The 19687-nt window shown below is 41.3% G+C and overlaps 1 protein-coding gene across 1 annotated transcript; it reads right to left on the minus strand.

The window, feature by feature from the left end:
* Positions 1 to 2184: 2184 nt before the first annotated feature.
* On the minus strand, positions 2185 to 19308 carry igf1 (insulin-like growth factor 1). The gene is made up of 5 exons (XM_054624221.1): positions 18994 to 19308; positions 17394 to 17553; positions 6890 to 7146; positions 5727 to 5762; positions 2185 to 4307 (listed from the first exon to the last, which is right to left on the minus strand). The coding sequence occupies exons 1-5, from the start codon at positions 19039 to 19041 to the stop codon at positions 4248 to 4250; spliced, it is 561 nt and encodes a 186-aa protein (XP_054480196.1). The 5' UTR covers positions 19042 to 19308; the 3' UTR covers positions 2185 to 4247.
* Positions 19309 to 19687: the final 379 nt, after the last annotated feature.

Consider the following 19687-nt stretch of genomic DNA (forward strand, 5'->3'; position numbering starts at 1 on the left):
GCCTTTATATAAACAGGTCTGTGCCGTTCCAAATCCAATCACTTGAATTGACAATCAACAATCAACAATCAAGCCAAACTGGAGGCACCTGAGCTCAAGTACCATAGAAAAGTGTCTGAATATCAATGTGATATTTCTGTTTTTTATTTTTAATTAGCAAAAACATGTATTTAACGTGCATGCTGCGCAAGAACAAAAAACTCTCCAGACATTTATTTGATGTTGACAAGTGGTTTATTCAGCAGGAATGGTGAACAATTTGTCAGTATTTTTTTTTTCTACAGAAGGCAATCGAGCACCATAAATAACAGCGCTGTAATCAAACAGTCTCTTGGACAGGAAATTGTGTTTTTCTCATTAAACACCTCACAGAGTCGTGAATCTCTCACTCCCACATTTTAGGATTTATTATTTTTTATTTAATTGAAGTAGGACTGTTTGAAGGATTCATAGTCACATTATGTTTAAGTTTGTTGCTGTAGGTTTTTTCAGATATATCAAATACACGGAGGGACTTTTTCCATCTATTACATTTTAAGCTGTATTTCAGGTACCAGAGACAGTGTGTGAAGGGTGTATTGTAGCTGCAGTGAAGTTCAGACAAGGATGTCATCAATTTATATTTAATAATCTTATCATAGGTTTAGTTAACGAGATAGCAAAGCTGAAAGAGGTTTTGTTTTCATGGAAAAGTCTTTGGTTTGTACTCTATATCTGAAAATCTGTGAGGACCAGAGTTTGCACAACCAGCTTCTTTTTCATTTCAGTCGCCAGGTTGACTGAAAATACAATTTGTAGTAACCAAAGTATCGTCACACAAAACACAATTTTTTAATTTTGTGAAAATAAGTTTTAATTCGAAGAGGTGCTAGCAAATGTTTTGCTCAAAATAAATTAAACTCCTGGCCTATTCTTAAAGTGAGACTATGTAACGTTCTGAGAAACAAGTTCTTCCTCTAAAGTTGAATTCATTAGCAGCAAAATGCGCCCTTGTTCTGACCAGTAGCTTCTGCAGGCTAACATTAGCAAACAATAGTTGGACATTTATGCAGCATTTCCACTGCGTGGCTCAACTCAACTCACTTTTTTTTGGTTTTCCATTAGCAAAAGATGTGGATTGTACCTGGTGCGTTTTTAGCACCATTTCGTCAAATAGCCAAGCTACCATCAATAGCGGCCGTAATTCTTTTACTAGAGGTAAAGGTCGATTCAAAAGCTCATTCCGATCGATTGATGACTTAGAATCGAAATTGTGACACCCCTACCATTACTACAAGAATTCTACACAGCTGGAAACTATAGCCAACATAGACCGCTGGGCGAAAGCCTGAATAAAAACGCACAAAAAACTACATCCTTTGATTACAGGTTACGTATTTTTTGTTTTACAATTCACACATTGAATTTTTTTTTTATTTGACTATTCGTATCCTATTCTTTATAAAATATCTAACCTAGTCCATTTTGATGCCACATCTATGGACTGTTGTGATTGGTCCAGGCTTCAAACACAATGATACCGTAATAAATGTTCTATAGTCTTTTTGTGTATTACAGGTTCTTTTTTTTTGTGGTACCCACATGTGAGTTGAGTCGAGTTGTTCTCCTGTTACACTTAACATTTTAACGTGTCACTTGCCATGTTTCCATCCACATAGTTTTATGCAAATCTTTGAAGTATCACATCAGAAAAGTGGTATGGAGACGGCAAAATTCAATAAAACTTCCTTAAGGGCGCAAAAAAGGTGTTGTTTTTCGGCAAAAAGATTCGAAACTTCTTCTTCTACTGTTTTTACTTGCAGGTTACCACAATGCATAGTTTATAGCGCCAAATTCGATGCTGTTGTCAACTTTATTCGCTCCACACCAGTTGATTGAAACGTGCATTATTTGCTTATTTTCGAAGTTTCCTATACAATTGAATGGAAACACGATTATTATGGTGTCTGACTTGGGAGATTCTTGGGAAATGAAGGCAAACTCAATAATCTATTTTCCTGTAATTACCCCTTGTAGCCACAGTAGCCGCTGTTCCGCAAAAGTTACGTAGTCTCGCATTAAGTGTTTTTAATAATCAATACCTTGGCTTCCTGCTAGCTGAATGTACACACGCATCTCAGGACAGACGCAAACCATGACTTTTAACAATCTCAATACAATTGGAAGAATCACAGTTCACAGTACTTTTGTCAAGTTATTTGGCAGAAGGGATCTATATTGAGAAAAATAATTCAAAAACAGTAGAAAATTTTTTTTTTTGCCTTCTTGGGACCACAACATGGTATTATCTTCTTTTTTTTCTTTAATCTCCATGCATTCACAGATTTCACACAGATACATTTACTCGCTTACACTACTACCTTATTGAAACAGCTTACAAATAAAAACACTATTAAAATGGTGGCCACAAGGCTGTGCAAAAGGGAAGACCTCCAATGTAAGCCCTGCCATCTGTCTGTTTTAGCCATCTCTTGCAAGTAACAAACTACAAAATAGCACCATTATACAGTGGATAGGATTCTTAATACAGTTTTGTTATATGAACCATCATGTACAATGAATGATAGTAATGCATAGGTTAACATAAATGGGAGTACTGTTTGATTATACACAGGCAGAGGAGGCAGAGATGAGATGTCTTGGGGTGGTTTGTGCGATAAAATGACCGTAAATCCGCATGGAGGCTTGAACAAACAGCCGTGACTGTCAGTCCTCATGCAAGGACTTCTCAGAACTGTCTTTTCATGAATCGTGTTTGTGTGCGCTTGACCTTTGCTCACGGTTACACAACTGTCATTTACACTGTGGGTGCTTTGTATGTGTGTTTGTGTTCTGTTATATGTGTGCCGTGTCTCATATCTCCAGGAAGACTTGTCATTTAGGCTTGCAATATTTAACAAATCTTTTCTAATCTGCACGTTTCGTCGTTGGACTTTGCAACAGATGCGGTGGAGTTTAGTTGTACTGTCTCCATGATGCCACGTAATGCAATCCAAGCGACCAACTGACGTAGCAAAGTCATCAGCCTGCCTAAACTAACAGAATATAACAGGACGGAATCGATCAATCAAATGGCAATATGTGGCAATTGTAACAGCCTCTCCTTTGTTTCAAACTTTGGAAACATATTGTCAATTCTTTAAGAGAACAGGAAGAATATTTGACTCTTTTTAGAGCGCTTGTTGACTTGCAGTGACTAAACTTTCATGACTTGCGCTTAACCTTGAACGAAGGCCTCTACTCAGAATCAAAGGTTGATCACTGGTGACTGGCTTGTTGACAAAAATCAGATTTGGCCACAGCATTGTGCCTGATTGTTGCTGTTTGATTTATTCCACTGGCTTATGCCAAATGTACTTTGAATCTACTGAATGACCCATTCCTGACAACCAAACAAGCACCATGAACTGTATACTTCCCACCTTCCTTACAATCCCATCTAATGGTGCTTGATCTGTTGTAGAAGTGTTTGGATCGTAGTTTCAATCCCTAGGTTCTCAACACTTCCTGAGGTTTAACAGGGGTTTGACTTGGGGAGTCAATGAAACGTAGGGATTTGACTTAAGCTCAAGGTAAAATAACTAAAACAATGTTTAAAGTCTGATAATGAACAACCTGGTCTTTGTCCTTTAAAGAAAACCTTTTTTACACTTATTACAAATATCCTGGGTAATGCATGTTGCATAAAACAAACTAAATATCAGATGATAAGATTTTAACTTGGGTAGTAGTAACTGTTGTATATGGGACCGCTGACAAAGTATCCTGTCTTACCAAAGGAGTGAATGAATCCACTCTCTCAGAGTAAAAAGATTTACCCCCCGCAAAGTTCAGGGGACAGGATGGACCACTCATTCTCAAACACAGCCTGCCGCTCTCTGATTGGCTGAAGCCCGGATGCGCTTCCCGCCCTTTCCTGGAGCCAGGGGATGCTGCAGCTCACACATGGAGGTATAATAAGCTCTTGTTTCGTGTCTCAGCAGCTAAACTAGTCTGTTACATTGCATTAACAAAGAATTCCTCCCGATATGGAATGGTGCAGTGTATAAAATAATCACAAGATCCCTCATCAAACCCCTTAAAACACAACTTAGCTCTTAGGTTTCAATCATTTTGAAGAGCTTTTCGAACCTTTGTTAGCATCCTCTTTGTTTTGTTTTACAGTGAACCATTCCACAGGGGTACCAGGTAAGGTCTCTCCCTTCTCTCTTCCCAAGTCGCTGGGCATTTGTCCATTCGCTCCTTCTCTACATTCGGTAATTTCTGCCCCCCGTGTTGCCTCGACTTGAGTTTTTCGGATGCACGTCCTGCAATGAAAGAAAAGCACATTTTAGCCATGTAGCGGAGACACAGATGGGCTACAGGATAAAGTGAGTAAGCTTTGGTAAAGATTTGGGGTAAATCTTGGTCACTTTGGTAATTGCTTCTGAAATTACAATTCCTGTTTGCCTAATTTGAGTTTCATATATTTTTCAGCAGACAGCGCATTTTTGGTACCAATGTTTTTTTTTTTTTATTTCAACATGGTCTTGAAAAGAAATCCTTTAAAAAAAAAAAACATTTTCTCAAGAGTAATATTAAGCTTCTATGTAACAGAATTTGAACGGCTAACGTTAGCTAACTGATTACCAAATGTTGAATTTTACAAGGAAACATATTTTAAATTGCTAATGGTAGTCATTGCACTTATGTCGCTTCAGCGTATGTAAGATTAATGTAATGTAAAATAATGGTACGTAAACAAAACTGTGTTTATTGAAAAAAGGGGACAAGAACAGGGTAGTTAGATGTTAAAATAACATGACTGAAAAGTAACGTCAAGTGGGAATCATTGCTAAAGTTAGTGTAAGCTAGTTAGCCTAGCTTGCTAGCTCCCATTTTCTGAGTTTAAAAGCATGTTGGGTGCTCCTAAATATTGTAAATCTTAAATCGCTAACATTACATAGCCAACACTATGTGGGCTTGTTGCGAAAGGGGGGATCAAAACTTCTCGTAAACATTAAGCTACGCTAGTGACATGCAACGCAAGTTAGCTGCAGCGCTAACAATGCTCAAAGCCTTAGATGCTGTTTCCTCAAATACTGGTATTTCCATAAATATCTTCTTTGGAGAAAAAAGGAAACACAAAAGTTCATATTTCAGTTTGACTTAAAGAGAAAAACGAGATGAGGATTAATACAGATATAGCAGTTTAAGGAGTTGAGTGGTGGGGGGGCCAATGCACACGGAGATACACTGAACCAGATATGCCTGCTTCATCTCCGGACCTTGCATCTGTCAGTCTGTTATGGTGAGACGCCAGAATTTCAGCACATAATGTACAGTAGCAGAGTGGAGATTCTGCCTGGGGAGCGGGAGTGCCACTGGGTCTACCACAAAAACCACTTAGTTCCTTCTCTTGCTAATGGTTTTCTTTTTTGAGAGAAGGGTAAAAAGCACACGGTCGAATCTTAAAAGGATCACACTCTCCTGCAGGTTGGCAACTCGAGGAAGAAACAGAGTCTGCATTTAGAACTCACGCTTTCTTTCGTTTGGCCAAAAGATTAAGATTTCAGAACAAAGTTTGTTTAAATGAGTCTCTCTCATTCCAAAATAAAGGTTGCTCTTCTTTGGAAACTCGTGAGAATGTCATAGTGGAGATTGTATGGTTTATAGAGGTTTAAATGACTAAATGAATGAAAAATTACATTAAAATGAGATAAAGAAGTATCCACTTGAATGCATACCTTGAAGGATGAATGACTATGTCCAGGTAATGGTCTCTGTGGGGAGAAAAATTAAGCCACTTAAGTTGGATGGATGCATTTGACTTGCTACACAGTGATATACATCTTGCAAATGTTAACCCACTGACCCCATAAAGCCTTCTTAGCATAAAGGTCCAAAACCCCAACAGTTCAAAAATGTCCCTTTGGACAGAAAGCCCAAAACAAACACCTATTGCACTGAAAATATAAACTTTCAAAAGCACATGGCTAATAATTGTGACATCAAGAAAGAAGTGGACGTAGTCAATGTGACATCACCCATTGGTTTGTGGGCTGCCGTTTTGAAGCCTCGGGTTCTGTGATTTTGCTGTCGCCATCTTGGATTACAAATGTCCCCATGTTGTCTTTTTCGCAACCAATGAACAAAAGTAACCATAACTGGAATGCGGAGGAGTGACGTCTGACTGACTGAGGTAATTAATCCACTGAGAAGTGGGTCATTTTCTCATAGACCTCCATACAATTTGACTTATTTTACAACCAGAGGAGCCGCCCCCTGCTGGTCCGTAGAGGGAATGCAAGTTTTAAGACACTTTGGATTGGCTTTAGTCGGCAGAACCGGAGGTTGCCGCCTGGTTGCAATATATTTTTCTCCTACCATTGTGAAGGCATGACCCGCCCTACTCTGGTTGGCTTACCCTAATATGTTTACCATAAACCTAACTAATCTCACTCCTCAAGCCTAAACCTAACGACCCAAACCAACAAAGGCACAGAGTAATAAGAAGCACAGTGGTGGGTGTCCCTTCGCCATTAGGGAACAAATCGGAAAGACTCAATGACATAATTCTGTATAATAGTTAGCCATGTGCTTCTGTTTGTTGCAGCGTTTGTTTCCGGGATAAATGGATGACAGATTAATGGGCTTTCGGTCAAATGGGATACTTTTTGGACTATTGGGGTTTTGGAACAATGGACAGTCTAAAAAAATGGGAGGTCCCCAACTAATTCCTCTGTCTTCATGCTAAGCTAACATCTAACGCTTGGCAAAAAAACAAATGTCAACAATTTCTCAGGATAGTATGTTTGCAAGCTCTGACAAAAGCTACCAAAATGTCAATCCTTCTAGTTCTTCTTACATATTTCCTGTTAAGAGTGTATCTGTTTGGTGCTGTGCTCACCTTCTTGTTTTTTGTCTTGTCTTGCTGCTGTGTTGTCCTACGCTCTGTGCTCCTGTCCACCTTGTGCCCTGCGGTACTAACCTTGGGTGCTCTCGGCATGTCTGTGTGGCGCTGTGCACGCACAGAGCGAGCAGCCTTGCTAGTCTTGGCAGGCGCACAGTACATCTCCAGGCGCCACAGCTCACAGATTTGGAAGCAGCACTCGTCCACGATGCCATGTGACCGCCGTGCGTTGGGGCCATAGCCTGTTGGTTTACCTGTTTGAGAGGAACAACAAGAGGAGGGGTTAGTTTTGGCAACAACATAGTTTGTCATTAAAAGCCCCCCAGGAATCGACCAGGTCTTTGAAGCAAAATTCCCATAGTTGCCAAACGGAAGGAAATTACAACTTCCGTGTCAGTCATATCATGCCATTGGGCCAAAAAAATACTTATTTCCCATAGACTTACATTTGGAAAGACTCATAGAATATTTGTTTGATATATTTGCTTTATATCTGTTAGCAGTGATAATGGCCTGGTCATGGGGTCTGATTCCAAAGATATACAAACAGCCTTAATGACGTGGATTTCTTCCCTTAAATTTTACAGTGTATCACATTGCACACTGTGGACCTTTTTGGCAGCTTTTTCTCTGAAAAAAAAGACGTTCTCAGTCACCCAAACGTTGAGAATGTCACACTCAGCCATTTTGGCCCAGGTATCTTTTACGCGGAGGCCTGTCCAGCGAGGCCAAACCACAGGCACTCGATCAACCTGCAGAAACAGCCAGGTGGGCTTTGAGGGTCGCACCCCTGTTGGCTCTGCCCCGCTGTTCATTCACATTTTCATTTGGCAGAAGCCTTGAGATGCTTCAGACAGTGGCACGATTGCACCCAAGAAACTACCGTCATTACGATGCCAGTAGAGGTGAGGTGGAAATGCTATATTATCACTGAGAAAATAGGCAAAACATGAGTTAAAGGTGTGATACTCAGCTTGTTGACTCAGTGACCACATCAAGTTGCCATGACGCCAACACTCACTTCCTTTTTCAACTCCCTATACCCCCCCAAAAACCTACCCTCTTTTGGTGGCCTTCAGAAAAACGCGGCTTATCCATTAACAATTCCCTTCTTACCTTGAGCAATATAGCGTTGATGGGCTTTTCCCTGTTACCAAATAAAATAATAATAATTTAATATGGCATTTACAAGGAGGAAATGCCTTTCCCTCTCTGAGTTAATAGCTCTTGGCTCAGAAGCCTGCCAGTGCTGACAAAGTGCATTAACTTCTGCTCTCTGTCTGCCTTGTCCTGACAATGCTGTTCTGGACAGAGAGCAGCTCCCATTTAGAAACAGCATCTTTCTCCTCAGAGTGGAAGATAGTGGAGGTATGAATGATAAGGGAGGAAAAGGGGAGGCTTTCATGTTGCACATCAGGTAAGAATGATGCTAAAAATACACCGTGCACCTGCATTATTTAGGCAACAGCAGAACCAGATTCAACCAGATCTCAAACTTCCAAAAGGGATGAGTTAAATGAAATATGCAGATGACAAAAATCTTTTGGCATTTGCATTTTTATTAATTTCAGCTACACTTTTTAAGGCCAGGTATTCCACCTACTTATTCTTTCTTTTCAGTCATCGGAACAAACAAGCTTTTCCTTCCCTGCTGTGAGTATCATCAGTGGGACTAGCTTTGGCTGCTACACTACCACCTGATATCAAGTAATGCAAAAAAAGAGAGAAATATGACGTTCGGCCCTGGCTGGAGATTATATAATGGCTGCTGAAAGCCAAAAGGGGGGCCGTGCCTCGTTGCCTGGCCTCTTTTTTTTCAATCCCTCCCAATAAAGCCTTACAAATTAACATCCGCTATTATCCTGAAAATAGCTTGCAACCCTGCTGCACAAACAGCTGGAAGGGAGCGAAAAATCAGCTGGCACCGGTTGTAACAAGTAGGATAATCAGCTCAGGCAGGTTTGGGAAAAACACGCATATGATAATCAGGTCTAAAAGCTTTGGAAGATTTTAAATGCTTCAATTCCATGGATAGCCGCTGTAATCCCTCATAAAGAGTTGTTTTCTGTGACTGTTGTTAAACAAATAAGGGTAAACAGCCTTTTCTGCCAGTGCTTCCCGCCTCGCAGCCCTCTGGATGCAGGAGGCAGGGATCACGCACGTCGATGCAGGAGGGTTTCAGGTCGGATTATAAAGCATGTGTCAGCGTTTTCAGCCGCCATGACTGTGCAGAGTGCAGTTATGTCTAGTTCATTTTTGTTTGTTTGTTATTTACGGTAGTGGTCCACATAGAGAAAGTTAACATAAAGGAATATGCCAATGAAAATTAGAATAAAATACCATTTACAGAATTAAGATGTGGTTTGAAAAGGTTCATAGTTTGCTTATTTGCCAACCCGATCTCATTGGAATGCAAACAATTAGCACAAAATTTCTGCGTTTCATTATTATGCATGTTAGGGTTTTCGAATGTTATTTAATGCCACAGGTTTAACATCGTGAAACATGTGACGCTAAAGTCATTTAGTGTCACGTCTTTACCGTGAAACGGTTAAGGCAAGAAAACCCCTTTATTTCAATTAGGTAAAACATTATGGTCAGGCTTAAAATAGGTATGTAAACTAATTTAAATACTCATGATAACGTCATAACAGGAAAACACGTTACAAACACGTCTCCTGGTCGCAAGTCCTGTGTTTGTTTGACCCATATACCTCCCCTCCAGCTTGCCAAAAGGGTTCTCTCTCACATTTCATACTACGTCACTTGATCAAAGTGTATCATTTTCCCAAAGATGCATTTACATTGCAGTCAGTTGAGACTACATGCCGATAAAATGACATGCGATAGCAAGAACGCTGTTCTCATAGCATGTAAAAAGACAAATTGTCTTGTCATTCGTGCGCAAATTGGTGAGAGAGGGCTCTTCTTTGCAGAGGACGTCAAAAACGTTCATAGAAACCTGTCCAAGCTCTTCGGAAGCATAATCCATTTCTCTATTCTTTATCTGTGTGTTTAATATGTTTCAAACACTTAATTCATTACTTCTTTTACTGAACTTCAAAGTCACTAAGCACCACCAGACGTAGCATATTTAAGTGACATAAAGATGAATCAAGAGTCCAACAATTATGTAGAAGTGCAATGCTAAGAACTCAGGGGCCTGTGTTGTAGGGGTGCGTTGCTTTGGATACTGGTGAAACGATGGAATGCACCCCATAAATGCAAGTTGGAGTTAAACATCAATGAGTTTGAAAGCTTATCAAACCCAATAAAGCTGTATGGTGCTTTTGCCATGAGAACAGATTTTACAGTTTTGGATAATCAATCATTCTTTCCTCTGTTTGAGGATTGCAAGGAAGAATCAAACAATGCACGTTATAAATGTATCTATGAAGGATGTGCACATGCATTTTATTTCACTTACCAATGCAGCCAATTGACAGATGATGTCATATTGTATTATGGCAAAAGTTGAACTACGTAAAAAACTAATTTGCTGGATGACCTTGAATTTTGTTCCTGCCGCTCTCAGTGAAATGAATGAGGGTCCTGCCTGAACAGCTGAAGGAAGTTTAAGAGTTTTTATGGGTATATTGATATGTTCTGGCATATTTTCTGTTTATGTTTTGCGTAACTCTGAGTTGCAACTGCAGTAAATCCATCAGAGCAGGCTATGAACTCTTCAGAACCGTCTTTCAAGTGCTTGATACTCTAAAGAATATTCCTTTGGAGTGGCCAGCACCCTTCTTAACAGAAAACTATGCAGTAGCACCAACTGTCTTCAACCTGTCAAATTTAGTGTTGACTAAGTGTTTCATCTGATGCCACCGCGCTGCTCCATCTAGCATCTCTGGGATGGTGTTTGACAGCCTCAGCACACATAGCGTTCATTCCTCCAAGGAACAGCACTGATGGCTGGATTCCTCCATTCCAGAGTGGTACAGAAAGCATCTGAGTTTTACAGCTTGGTCATGGTCAATAAAAAGCAGTGGATTCTTGGAGCCTGCGCACCGCTCTTCCTGCAAAGTGTCAAGCAGTTTACAGCTGGGCAGGGACTGTGAGAGCTGCTAAAGTCCTGGAAACTACCTCTTTATCACTGGTACCACAAAGAGTTTATGGCAGGAGCGCGGTGTTCCTCACTTTACTGCGCCACTGGAATCTTATCCAAAGACACTATCGATATAGATCAAAATTATTAGAAATGACTCAATTCTGTGAAAAAGAAAAGATATCTTTGCTGTTTTTTGAGGCAGGTTTTGAGACGAGAGATTGGAAAGGGTTTACATGGCGTGGAGTTCTTCAGCTAAATGATTGACAGAATCGATAGTTAGTAATAGTTTATATCTATTTTTCTTGGTGTTCGAAACACATAGTTTTGAGTTTTATTGACAGCTGTGAAGGATTAAAAGCTCCAGACTGTAAAGGAACCAAAAAAATGCTGCATGTGTACCTGATAAAGGTAAAATATCTGAGGTTAATCAAGTGCCAAAGATCCCAGTTTGCCGGGATTCTTTAGTGGCCAATAGATATCTATCATGAGACATGTTAGACTGTGGTTAGACAGTGTTGCCTGCTGTCATCGTATCTGTTTTTGCTGAATTGTTGGTAATAGAGCGAATACAAGTGATTTATAGTGTGCAGGATTCTTTGGTTCCTTTTCAACTGGATTAAGAAATGAAAAGAAAGTTTATGAGACTACCTATGATGAAGAAGAAAGACCGCCAGAAAGGTCCTAGATATCAACTATTAACCTTGATGATCTCTGCACAAATGCAACTAGATACAACACCTTTCTTTCTTTGTAGGGGTCCTACATGGATTAAACTGATGAAGAGTTTCAAAGGTAAAGTACTGGTTAGTGTCCTCAAATCCCTCGTGTCTCAGCTTCAGCTAATGTACAGATCTAAATCTGGAGGACGCCTGCCTGTCCTTTTCATGAGATGCCTCTTTGTTCAACCGAGCAGTTATTCACTAAAGGGTCGGAGAGTTTTTTAGTTCAGGTCTTAATGGGAAAACGACACCTTTTCTCAGTGATGGAGAGGACACGGGAGGTCTTTCTTCAGATCTCAGTGCCTTCCGCTGTGTGTTCAGGTCCAGTGTAAAACTAGGAAGGGGGGGTGTCCTGATCATCCTGTAATCCCCATAATCCCCTGCTGCTGAAGGGCAAGGCCTTGCAATGTGTGTGTTTGAGTGTGTGCATGTGTGCGTGCACGCTTGTGATGTGCTGTTTGCACATTCTACCTCTCTCCAGCTCCAGTGGCTTTGAATAAACTCAACAGGGACAAACACTGACAAGGAGGTCTCTTCAATGGGTGCTAAAAGCAATTTTTCCCTCTGCTTTCCACCTTTAACTCTCATGCCATCAGCACAAGCCAAAACATCTAAAAAAACTTTGTGCACCAACAATTAGCTCCTTGGCCAAAAATGATGGATTGTTCCATTCTGTCGTAATTCAGGAGAGTTTGCGCTTCATTAATTTCACAGAAATCAACGGTAAGATTATATATATGCTCACTCTAGAATAAATGGGAATATTTTTAGCAAGAACTGATAAAATATGAAGTGACTTAGGACTGGGAGCCACTTAGCACTCACACTTTAGCCAAAAAACTCCCATAACAGATCTGATTCATGGAATGAACATTGCAGTGAAATCACCCCACGGTCCTGCCTGCTAAAGCATTACAAAGACAACTGAGGATTTCTAGGTCAGGCTAATAATTGGAAAAACTGACTACAGTGGTGTTTTTTTTCTGTTACATAGACTGCAGTTTGTTTCACTGCCTAAAAAAAAAAGAATTTCCACCAACTAGTATTTAGCATTTCTGTCAGGGTTGGAAACCTGCAGTCTTAAAATGCAAGTGTGCTACTTTACTGGTGACATGCGTAAGGTGGATTGGCAAAAGCACCGTCAGCACAGAAAGCCCACTGCCGTTGCAACACTTTTCTCTGGACACATTATCAATCAGAGTGCTGCCAAGTTCAACACGGCCAGACTGGAGTGGAAGAGTTCAGGGAAAGGAGCACGCCTCCTTTGGCCAAGCTGTTACGCCGCCGGGTCGCATGAACGACAGAACCCAGATGGATCCTCCAGATTCTTTTTTTTTTTTTTTTTTTTTTTACGCTAACAGCCACTGGTGCATGTGGCGACCGAGGGAGAGGAGACGGAAAAGGAATGACGGAGAGAATCTGAGAGAGCGAAGGGAAACAGAGGAAGACAGGGAGCAGCATATTTTCCAAGGCGCTGCACCCCGCTGCTCAAACCTCATCGTCTTTTCAGAAAAAAAAGCGATGGAGTGTTCGTGAAATACACCTCTTTTTCAACACAGGAAAATGTGGCATTGATAGATGGACGCTGTGCAGTTCAGTGACTGCACAGTGTAAGGTAATGCGGGAAAGACAAACACATTCCCCGTACCACAAAAAGGTCTGTTCCTGTTTAAGAAGTCTGTCCTGCATGAGGATTCATAAGTTACATTGGCATCCATTCAGCTCTTTCTCATGAGATGAATATGGACAGTAGTGCTGCACTACTATGGCCTGTGAGGAACATTTACAAAGCTGTAGTAAAACTGAGCTATGAGCAGCCAACACTTTGTCACATTCTCACATCGTCCAATCTCTGGACACCCTCAGACCTTGTCAAAATCTTGAACATTTCATTGGCTCTAAGCTAGAGCTAGAGACACTGCCTGGGAACTTTTTAAAACCTTCAAACTGAGATACGAATCATAAAGTAAATGCAATCACCAGCTTAGAAGAGAATGTCTTGTTGGCGTTAACGATTTGATCCTTGCATCACAAAGAAGCTAAACGCGATGCATAATTTAGTCGAAAGCTGTCCGTGATCACGTAGTCCACGATCTTCTGCCGTCTCTCAGACTAAATGAAGAGAACATGGTCATTAATGCAAGCGAAGTGCTGCAGCGGAGGGAATCCAGAGACCAAAAAGTCTTAACTGGCAGAAAACTGGCAATCGAGCGGGCTGTCACGACCACTTCACAGCATGTGGGTGCTGCCAGCAGCATCTGGACGAACAAGACTCGCAGCTTTGCAGCAGCTTGGTGGCTCTCCAACAAACACTCTGGCAAACTCCGTACAAAGGGCCCGTTGCAGAGAATGATGTTGACTGGTTCTGGAAAAGCTGCATGAAGGGGGTGGAGGAATGTGGCAGTGGGGCTGCTGGGGAGCAGCAGCAAGGTGCATGGGGACACGACTTCCAGACAGAACGTCCATATTGGATGATTCTGCAAAAAAACGTTGGATAACGCTCAATGGCATTTTTGATTAGTTCATGCTAACCGTTAAACGTCTGTGCGTGAAAACAACAATAACGTAGGACATAGTTATAGTTAGGAAACACTTGACTAAGGTCAGGGGAAAGTAAAGTTACATACTAGTTACTTACAGGAAACACTGTCTTCATTGGATTGGATTGGATTGGTACTAATAGTCGACATTGGACATGAAACGTGTGCCACATATCATCCAATATGAACCTAATTCTTATTGATTGCGGCAGGTATGAGCCCTTAAACTGGAAATGAGTTCGCATATTAGCAATTCCGGTTCCCTCGTCTGGAAGTCTAGGGTATTTGTGGATGGGCTTTTGTTTTAATGCCTTAAATAAGTTCTGTGGTTAACACAAGATTAAGAGATTTTAACATTTTGTTCTACGACATGAACATACATCAGTCCATACCTCTCTGAAGATTTTACGTGTCTTAAAAAAGTTGGTTGCTAACATGTGGTTAAATTAGACGACTAAACATCATCACGCCGACTACTCCCCCTTTACTGCCTCTTTGTGTTCATGTGGGGTAGTTTGTTTACAGCCTAACGTTAGCTTTGTACTTCTGCCAATTGTATTTACGCTTCGATAAAGTGGTGTTCATTTCTGAAGATTTTCTTGCTGAACAAAACGTGTAAGAATCATAAACACGTGTTTGCCACAAAGCTCATTTTCTGCAACAAGCCAAAAGCCAATGGAAAAATCCTATCAGCTTTTTGTCAAGGAAACCAGTGCGATACATATTAGACAACAATTAACCTATAATCTACTGCCAATCTGCAGGGCCAATGCAGGAAGTAGTGCACTCTTTATAAAGGCACATGTAGCATGGAGGTTCGAGTGGTGGATCCACAACGAATGTTTTTATTAACTTCAGCCACAGTCTTCCCTTAACCCTAACCATATCATACATTGTCATGCACAGGTCATTTATTAAAACATTGGCGTTGGATGTTAAAAAACTGTCACTGATCGTTACACAGGGTTTTGTTGAATTGTCCAGTATCAACGTTCTTGTCTGGGCGATAGCGTGCGAGAGTCAGAGCTCTGGGAGGCTACACTGTGCGCCCATTCCAGTTCAACCTCTTCCATCACCATCAAATCGCCATCTGCTTTGTTGGTATCATGATCAGGTGCTAAAGGCTGATGTTCAAGTTCAAATTCCCCCACGAAATCTTTGCAGGGGCTATTTGTTGCTTCAAACACCAGCAAACAGCTGTTTGAAAAACGCCAGGAAAGGTGGTAACGGAGTGAAGTGCACAAGCGGTTCAAGGATTGGACTGAGAAGACAGTCAAACAAAGATGGCCAAGAATCAAGAGAAACACATGCAGGAACGTTCGGCTTCTAACCAAATGAGGAGCGAATGATATGAAGCATCAAAGCCCTGGATAAACTGCAGAGTGGGCTTTAAAATGGCGATAGATCCAGTGGATTAAAACTATTGCATGGACGAGATTTTGTACAGACATTTATGTACCCCAGAGGATGAATCCTTTGAATTACTTTTTCTCTCTGGCGCCACCATGTGGTTTTGTTTGAAATGTCTTTCACTTTGTCCAACGCTTTGATTTATGACCAAATACCTGCAAAACTAATGACATTGCATGCTAGCATGCTCCCGTTAGCATTTAGCTCATAGCACCACAGTGTACAATACAGTACAGTCTCACAGAGCTGCTAGCATGGATACTTTGTTATTACCTTACGAGTGATATGTACTTATCTATTAACCAGACGCGTTAGCAACGCTGAGATTGTTGTCGAGACACCGAATGTAGCAGGAAATAGCCTAAGGTTTTGAGTACTTTGCCAGGTGTTACTCTTCTGTCACCGAGATAGTGTAGCAACCGTACCAGACACCATCACGAAACTTTGCAGGTGTGTAGCTTCGATCAAAATGAAGGTTAAGTTCGGAGCGGCCCGTGGTTCGAGAGAGGGCGAGAGGGGGCAAGCGGTGGGGAATGAGTCATTAGCCCCTTCACTTTACGCCGCTGGATCGATTTGGCTGGTGTGATCCCATCCCAAGATGGTCTAGTTTTGTCTTTCAATGGCTTTAGATTTGCATTTGTAAAGGCTACATGGGCCACTACTACGTTATTCCACTGCTGTACTGAGGCTGGGATTCAAAGACGTGTCCCCCTCTGGCCCCTAATCTTCCATCCGTCACCAAGTTCTCAAGAAGGTGTATCTACAAACCACTCCAGGTTCAGGTTGAGGCGAAAGCAATCAATTACTGGAAAAGAGAACACTATAGATCCTGCTGATTTCCCACAGAAATCTTATATCTTCTTTTCTTTTTGAAATTGGCAGCTGACAAAGTCCGCCACATGTGGAAAATCTTTCATAACTTTGGGACCGAAACCAAACCATAAATAATGGATTGTTATGTCAAAACGGGCAAAAAGAGTCACCGGGACAATCAATTAAAGTAGAAATCTTCAAATGACTTTTGGGGAGATGCGATGCTCCTCCGGGACGTTGCATGCAAATTGGCTTAATTGGTGGATGTCAGCCAAAGAAATGTGAATAATGGAGTTATAAACCTCAGCTCTGCTGTGTTGGAGCCAGCTACAATGCTAATGTACAGTCACACTACTCGTCTCTGTCAGAAGGATCAGAATACATGTCCTGAGAAACACTGGCAGCTGGTGGAGCAATGCACCTAACCTCGGTAGCTCCATATATCCTGTGCTGTTCTGGGCTGGGTTTTACCCTTAATGGAAAAATCTGAGATTTAAATCCTGGATTGTTGGTGGAGGGTTTTCTTTGGGTCGCTTTCCCCTTCTCTGGCGGAAAAAAAAGGAAAAACTTCACTGCAACATTTAGTTTCTCCCCCCCCCTTCTCAGAGATAGTGAGCCAAATTCCACTTAAAACCACCTTTGCTCATGGGCAAAACGTGCGATTTGCCACCAACAGTATGGTTAATTATCAGTATTCCATATTTCATTTGGGTTTACTTGTTCAAAATCTGGGCTCATATCCATCAACGAGAGTGGAGCATTAAAACAAATGTGCAGGGATGAATGTGAACTTCAAGAGAAGATGTAAGGGGAATGAATGAAGGAAGAAAGGGAACATTGATGCAGAGGGAGAGTCAAGAGGAGATGTCAAACCGGCTGCTCTTTTATTTATGAGCTCGCTGGAGGTGGAGAGCTCTGGGACAGATACAGCCAACCTTTATGAATTAATAAAAAGGTGCACTTACTGAAATAAAAGCCTCTCTCTCCACACACAAACTGCAGAGTGTCGACCAGCTCCGCCCCGCACAGGGTCTCTGGACCCGCCCCTGTTGCCGTCGGAGTCAGGGTGAGGACGCACAGCAGTAGTGAGAGGGTGTGGCTACAGGAGATACAGCACATCGCACTCTGCAGCACAGGGAGAGAGGGAGAGCTTTAGCATTTAAACTGCTGTTAGAGACAGAGCCAGAGATTTTTGGTTTATTTCATCCATGCAAAAGGAAGACACACATTTAAAGCATATCACACTGCTGGACACTGAGCACATCTGCTGTGACAGTTGGTGGCTCAGTGCCACATGACACATCAGTGGTGGCAACATTAAACATTTCCCCACATAAACATTGAACCCGATGAGCTTGAAGGCTTGTTTCCCTAGAACTTCCAAAAAATAGAAGGGGGGGGATAATAGAAGAACCAAAAATTGGCCCTGGCCACAGATGGTAACTTTACAGGAGTTTGGAGATGTGGAGGAAAATGTATTAAATCCAAATTTCCACACTGTGCCAGAGTCAAAGAGTCAAACAGGAGGCTGAGCAGCTCTGATGCTCCGGAGCGCAACCGAGCAGAGCCACCAAATTGAAAGCACACGTTTCTCCTGATCAGGTCCCATCCCCTGCATGTCCTCCCCAGTTAATAACAATAAGTATTGATCAATTCAAATGAAAAAAAATATATATCATTAATCACCACTTTTTAATGCATTTGCCCCACCCTGCCAGAAAGCATCTGTCAGCGCATTATTTCGCACAGAAGTAAACCAAAAGTGCTTCAAATTTAAAAAAAAAAAAAAAAAAAAAAAAAAAAAAAAGCAGAATAAGAGATGCAAAAAAAGAGCCAGGGATCTTTCCGATCCAAACTGGGAGATGGAAAACGGCTCCCCCGCCAAAACCCAGCCGAGGAAGCTGAGTGGGCCAAATATACATAATAAAAAGAATAAACACAGGACACCATCCATCTGCATCACAACCCCGAACCGAGCATGAAGTCTCTTCATGTTAAGGCATCTCCTCTCTCCTACAGACTCAGGTTAGATATTTAGCACTTCATAATGCAGACTCAGGTTAGATATTTAGCACTTCATAATGCAGACTCAGGTTAGATATTTAGCAGACTCAGGTTAGATATTTAGCACTTCATAATGCAGACTCAGCAGTAATGACTTTGAAAGTTTGCAGAGCTGCATTAAGACTTTCTGGAGAAAAAGAGCGCAGAGAATGAGAACCCATTCATCCCAGCAGAGAGGAATAAAAGAAAAAAGTCAATTCAAACAGAAGGTGGACAATCTCTTGTTATCTGTTGAAAAAAAAAAAAAAAAAAAAAAGTCATCAAAACATGCAGGACAGTTGCTATCTAACTGCATCCAAAAAAAAAAAAAAAAAAAAAAGGATAAAAATCAGAATAAATCCACATTTGCCATGCATTTAAAACCAGTTAAATATTCAGACTGAAACAAGTGTTATTCCAGTTTAAAGTGAGGATGCTCTGTGCAAAAAAAAAAAAAAAAAAATAGTGAGCAAGTGAAGGTGATAATGTATATTAGTGTCAAATGAAAAGCAGGTAAGTTACCTTGAAGACATTACATAAATGCCACTGAAAGGAAAGAGCGCTAGACATCCCCACGGGTCTCCGCAAGACAAAGCCCGGCGAAAAGGAACTTGTTTGAAGTCATTAAAAAACGGGGAGAAAGAGGATGAGATGCGGGCAATGTCACATCTCAATATTCCGACTTTGTTCCATTGCGCAGGCTCGTTTTGGAGAAGTGAGATTTAGCGAACAGGAGACGGATTTAGAGAGAAAATCCCTCACATTTATCTACATTACACAGACATTTTCAACAGGAAACAGCTGGGGCAGCATTTGCCTCCTACTCGTCCTAAGTTATTCATTAAGGATTTTGGGCACATATTCAAATAACGTCATTTCTCTTTTTCTTTTTTTTTTTTTCTCAGAACGGGATTGAATTTTGATCTCTCTAAGACTTGGTTAGTAGTTCAGATCAAGACAGGAAAAACCCCACCAGCAGCAGCAGCAGCTCTCACACACACACACACACACACACACACACACACACACACACACACACACACACACACACACACACACACACACACACACACACAGTATTCAATGCCCTGAAAGCTCCTGAAGGAGAAGTTAAAGGCGAGCTGGAGGTTTTTTGATGTGGCTGCTGGTTGTTGTGCGTAATTTGGCACCGCGTAATTCAACAGCCCTTCTATCCAAAGTCTGATTCTATTAACGC

The sequence above is a fragment of the Anoplopoma fimbria genome, chromosome 23 (genome assembly GCF_027596085.1).
Source record: "Anoplopoma fimbria isolate UVic2021 breed Golden Eagle Sablefish chromosome 23, Afim_UVic_2022, whole genome shotgun sequence".
NCBI lineage: Eukaryota > Metazoa > Chordata > Actinopteri > Perciformes > Anoplopomatidae > Anoplopoma > Anoplopoma fimbria.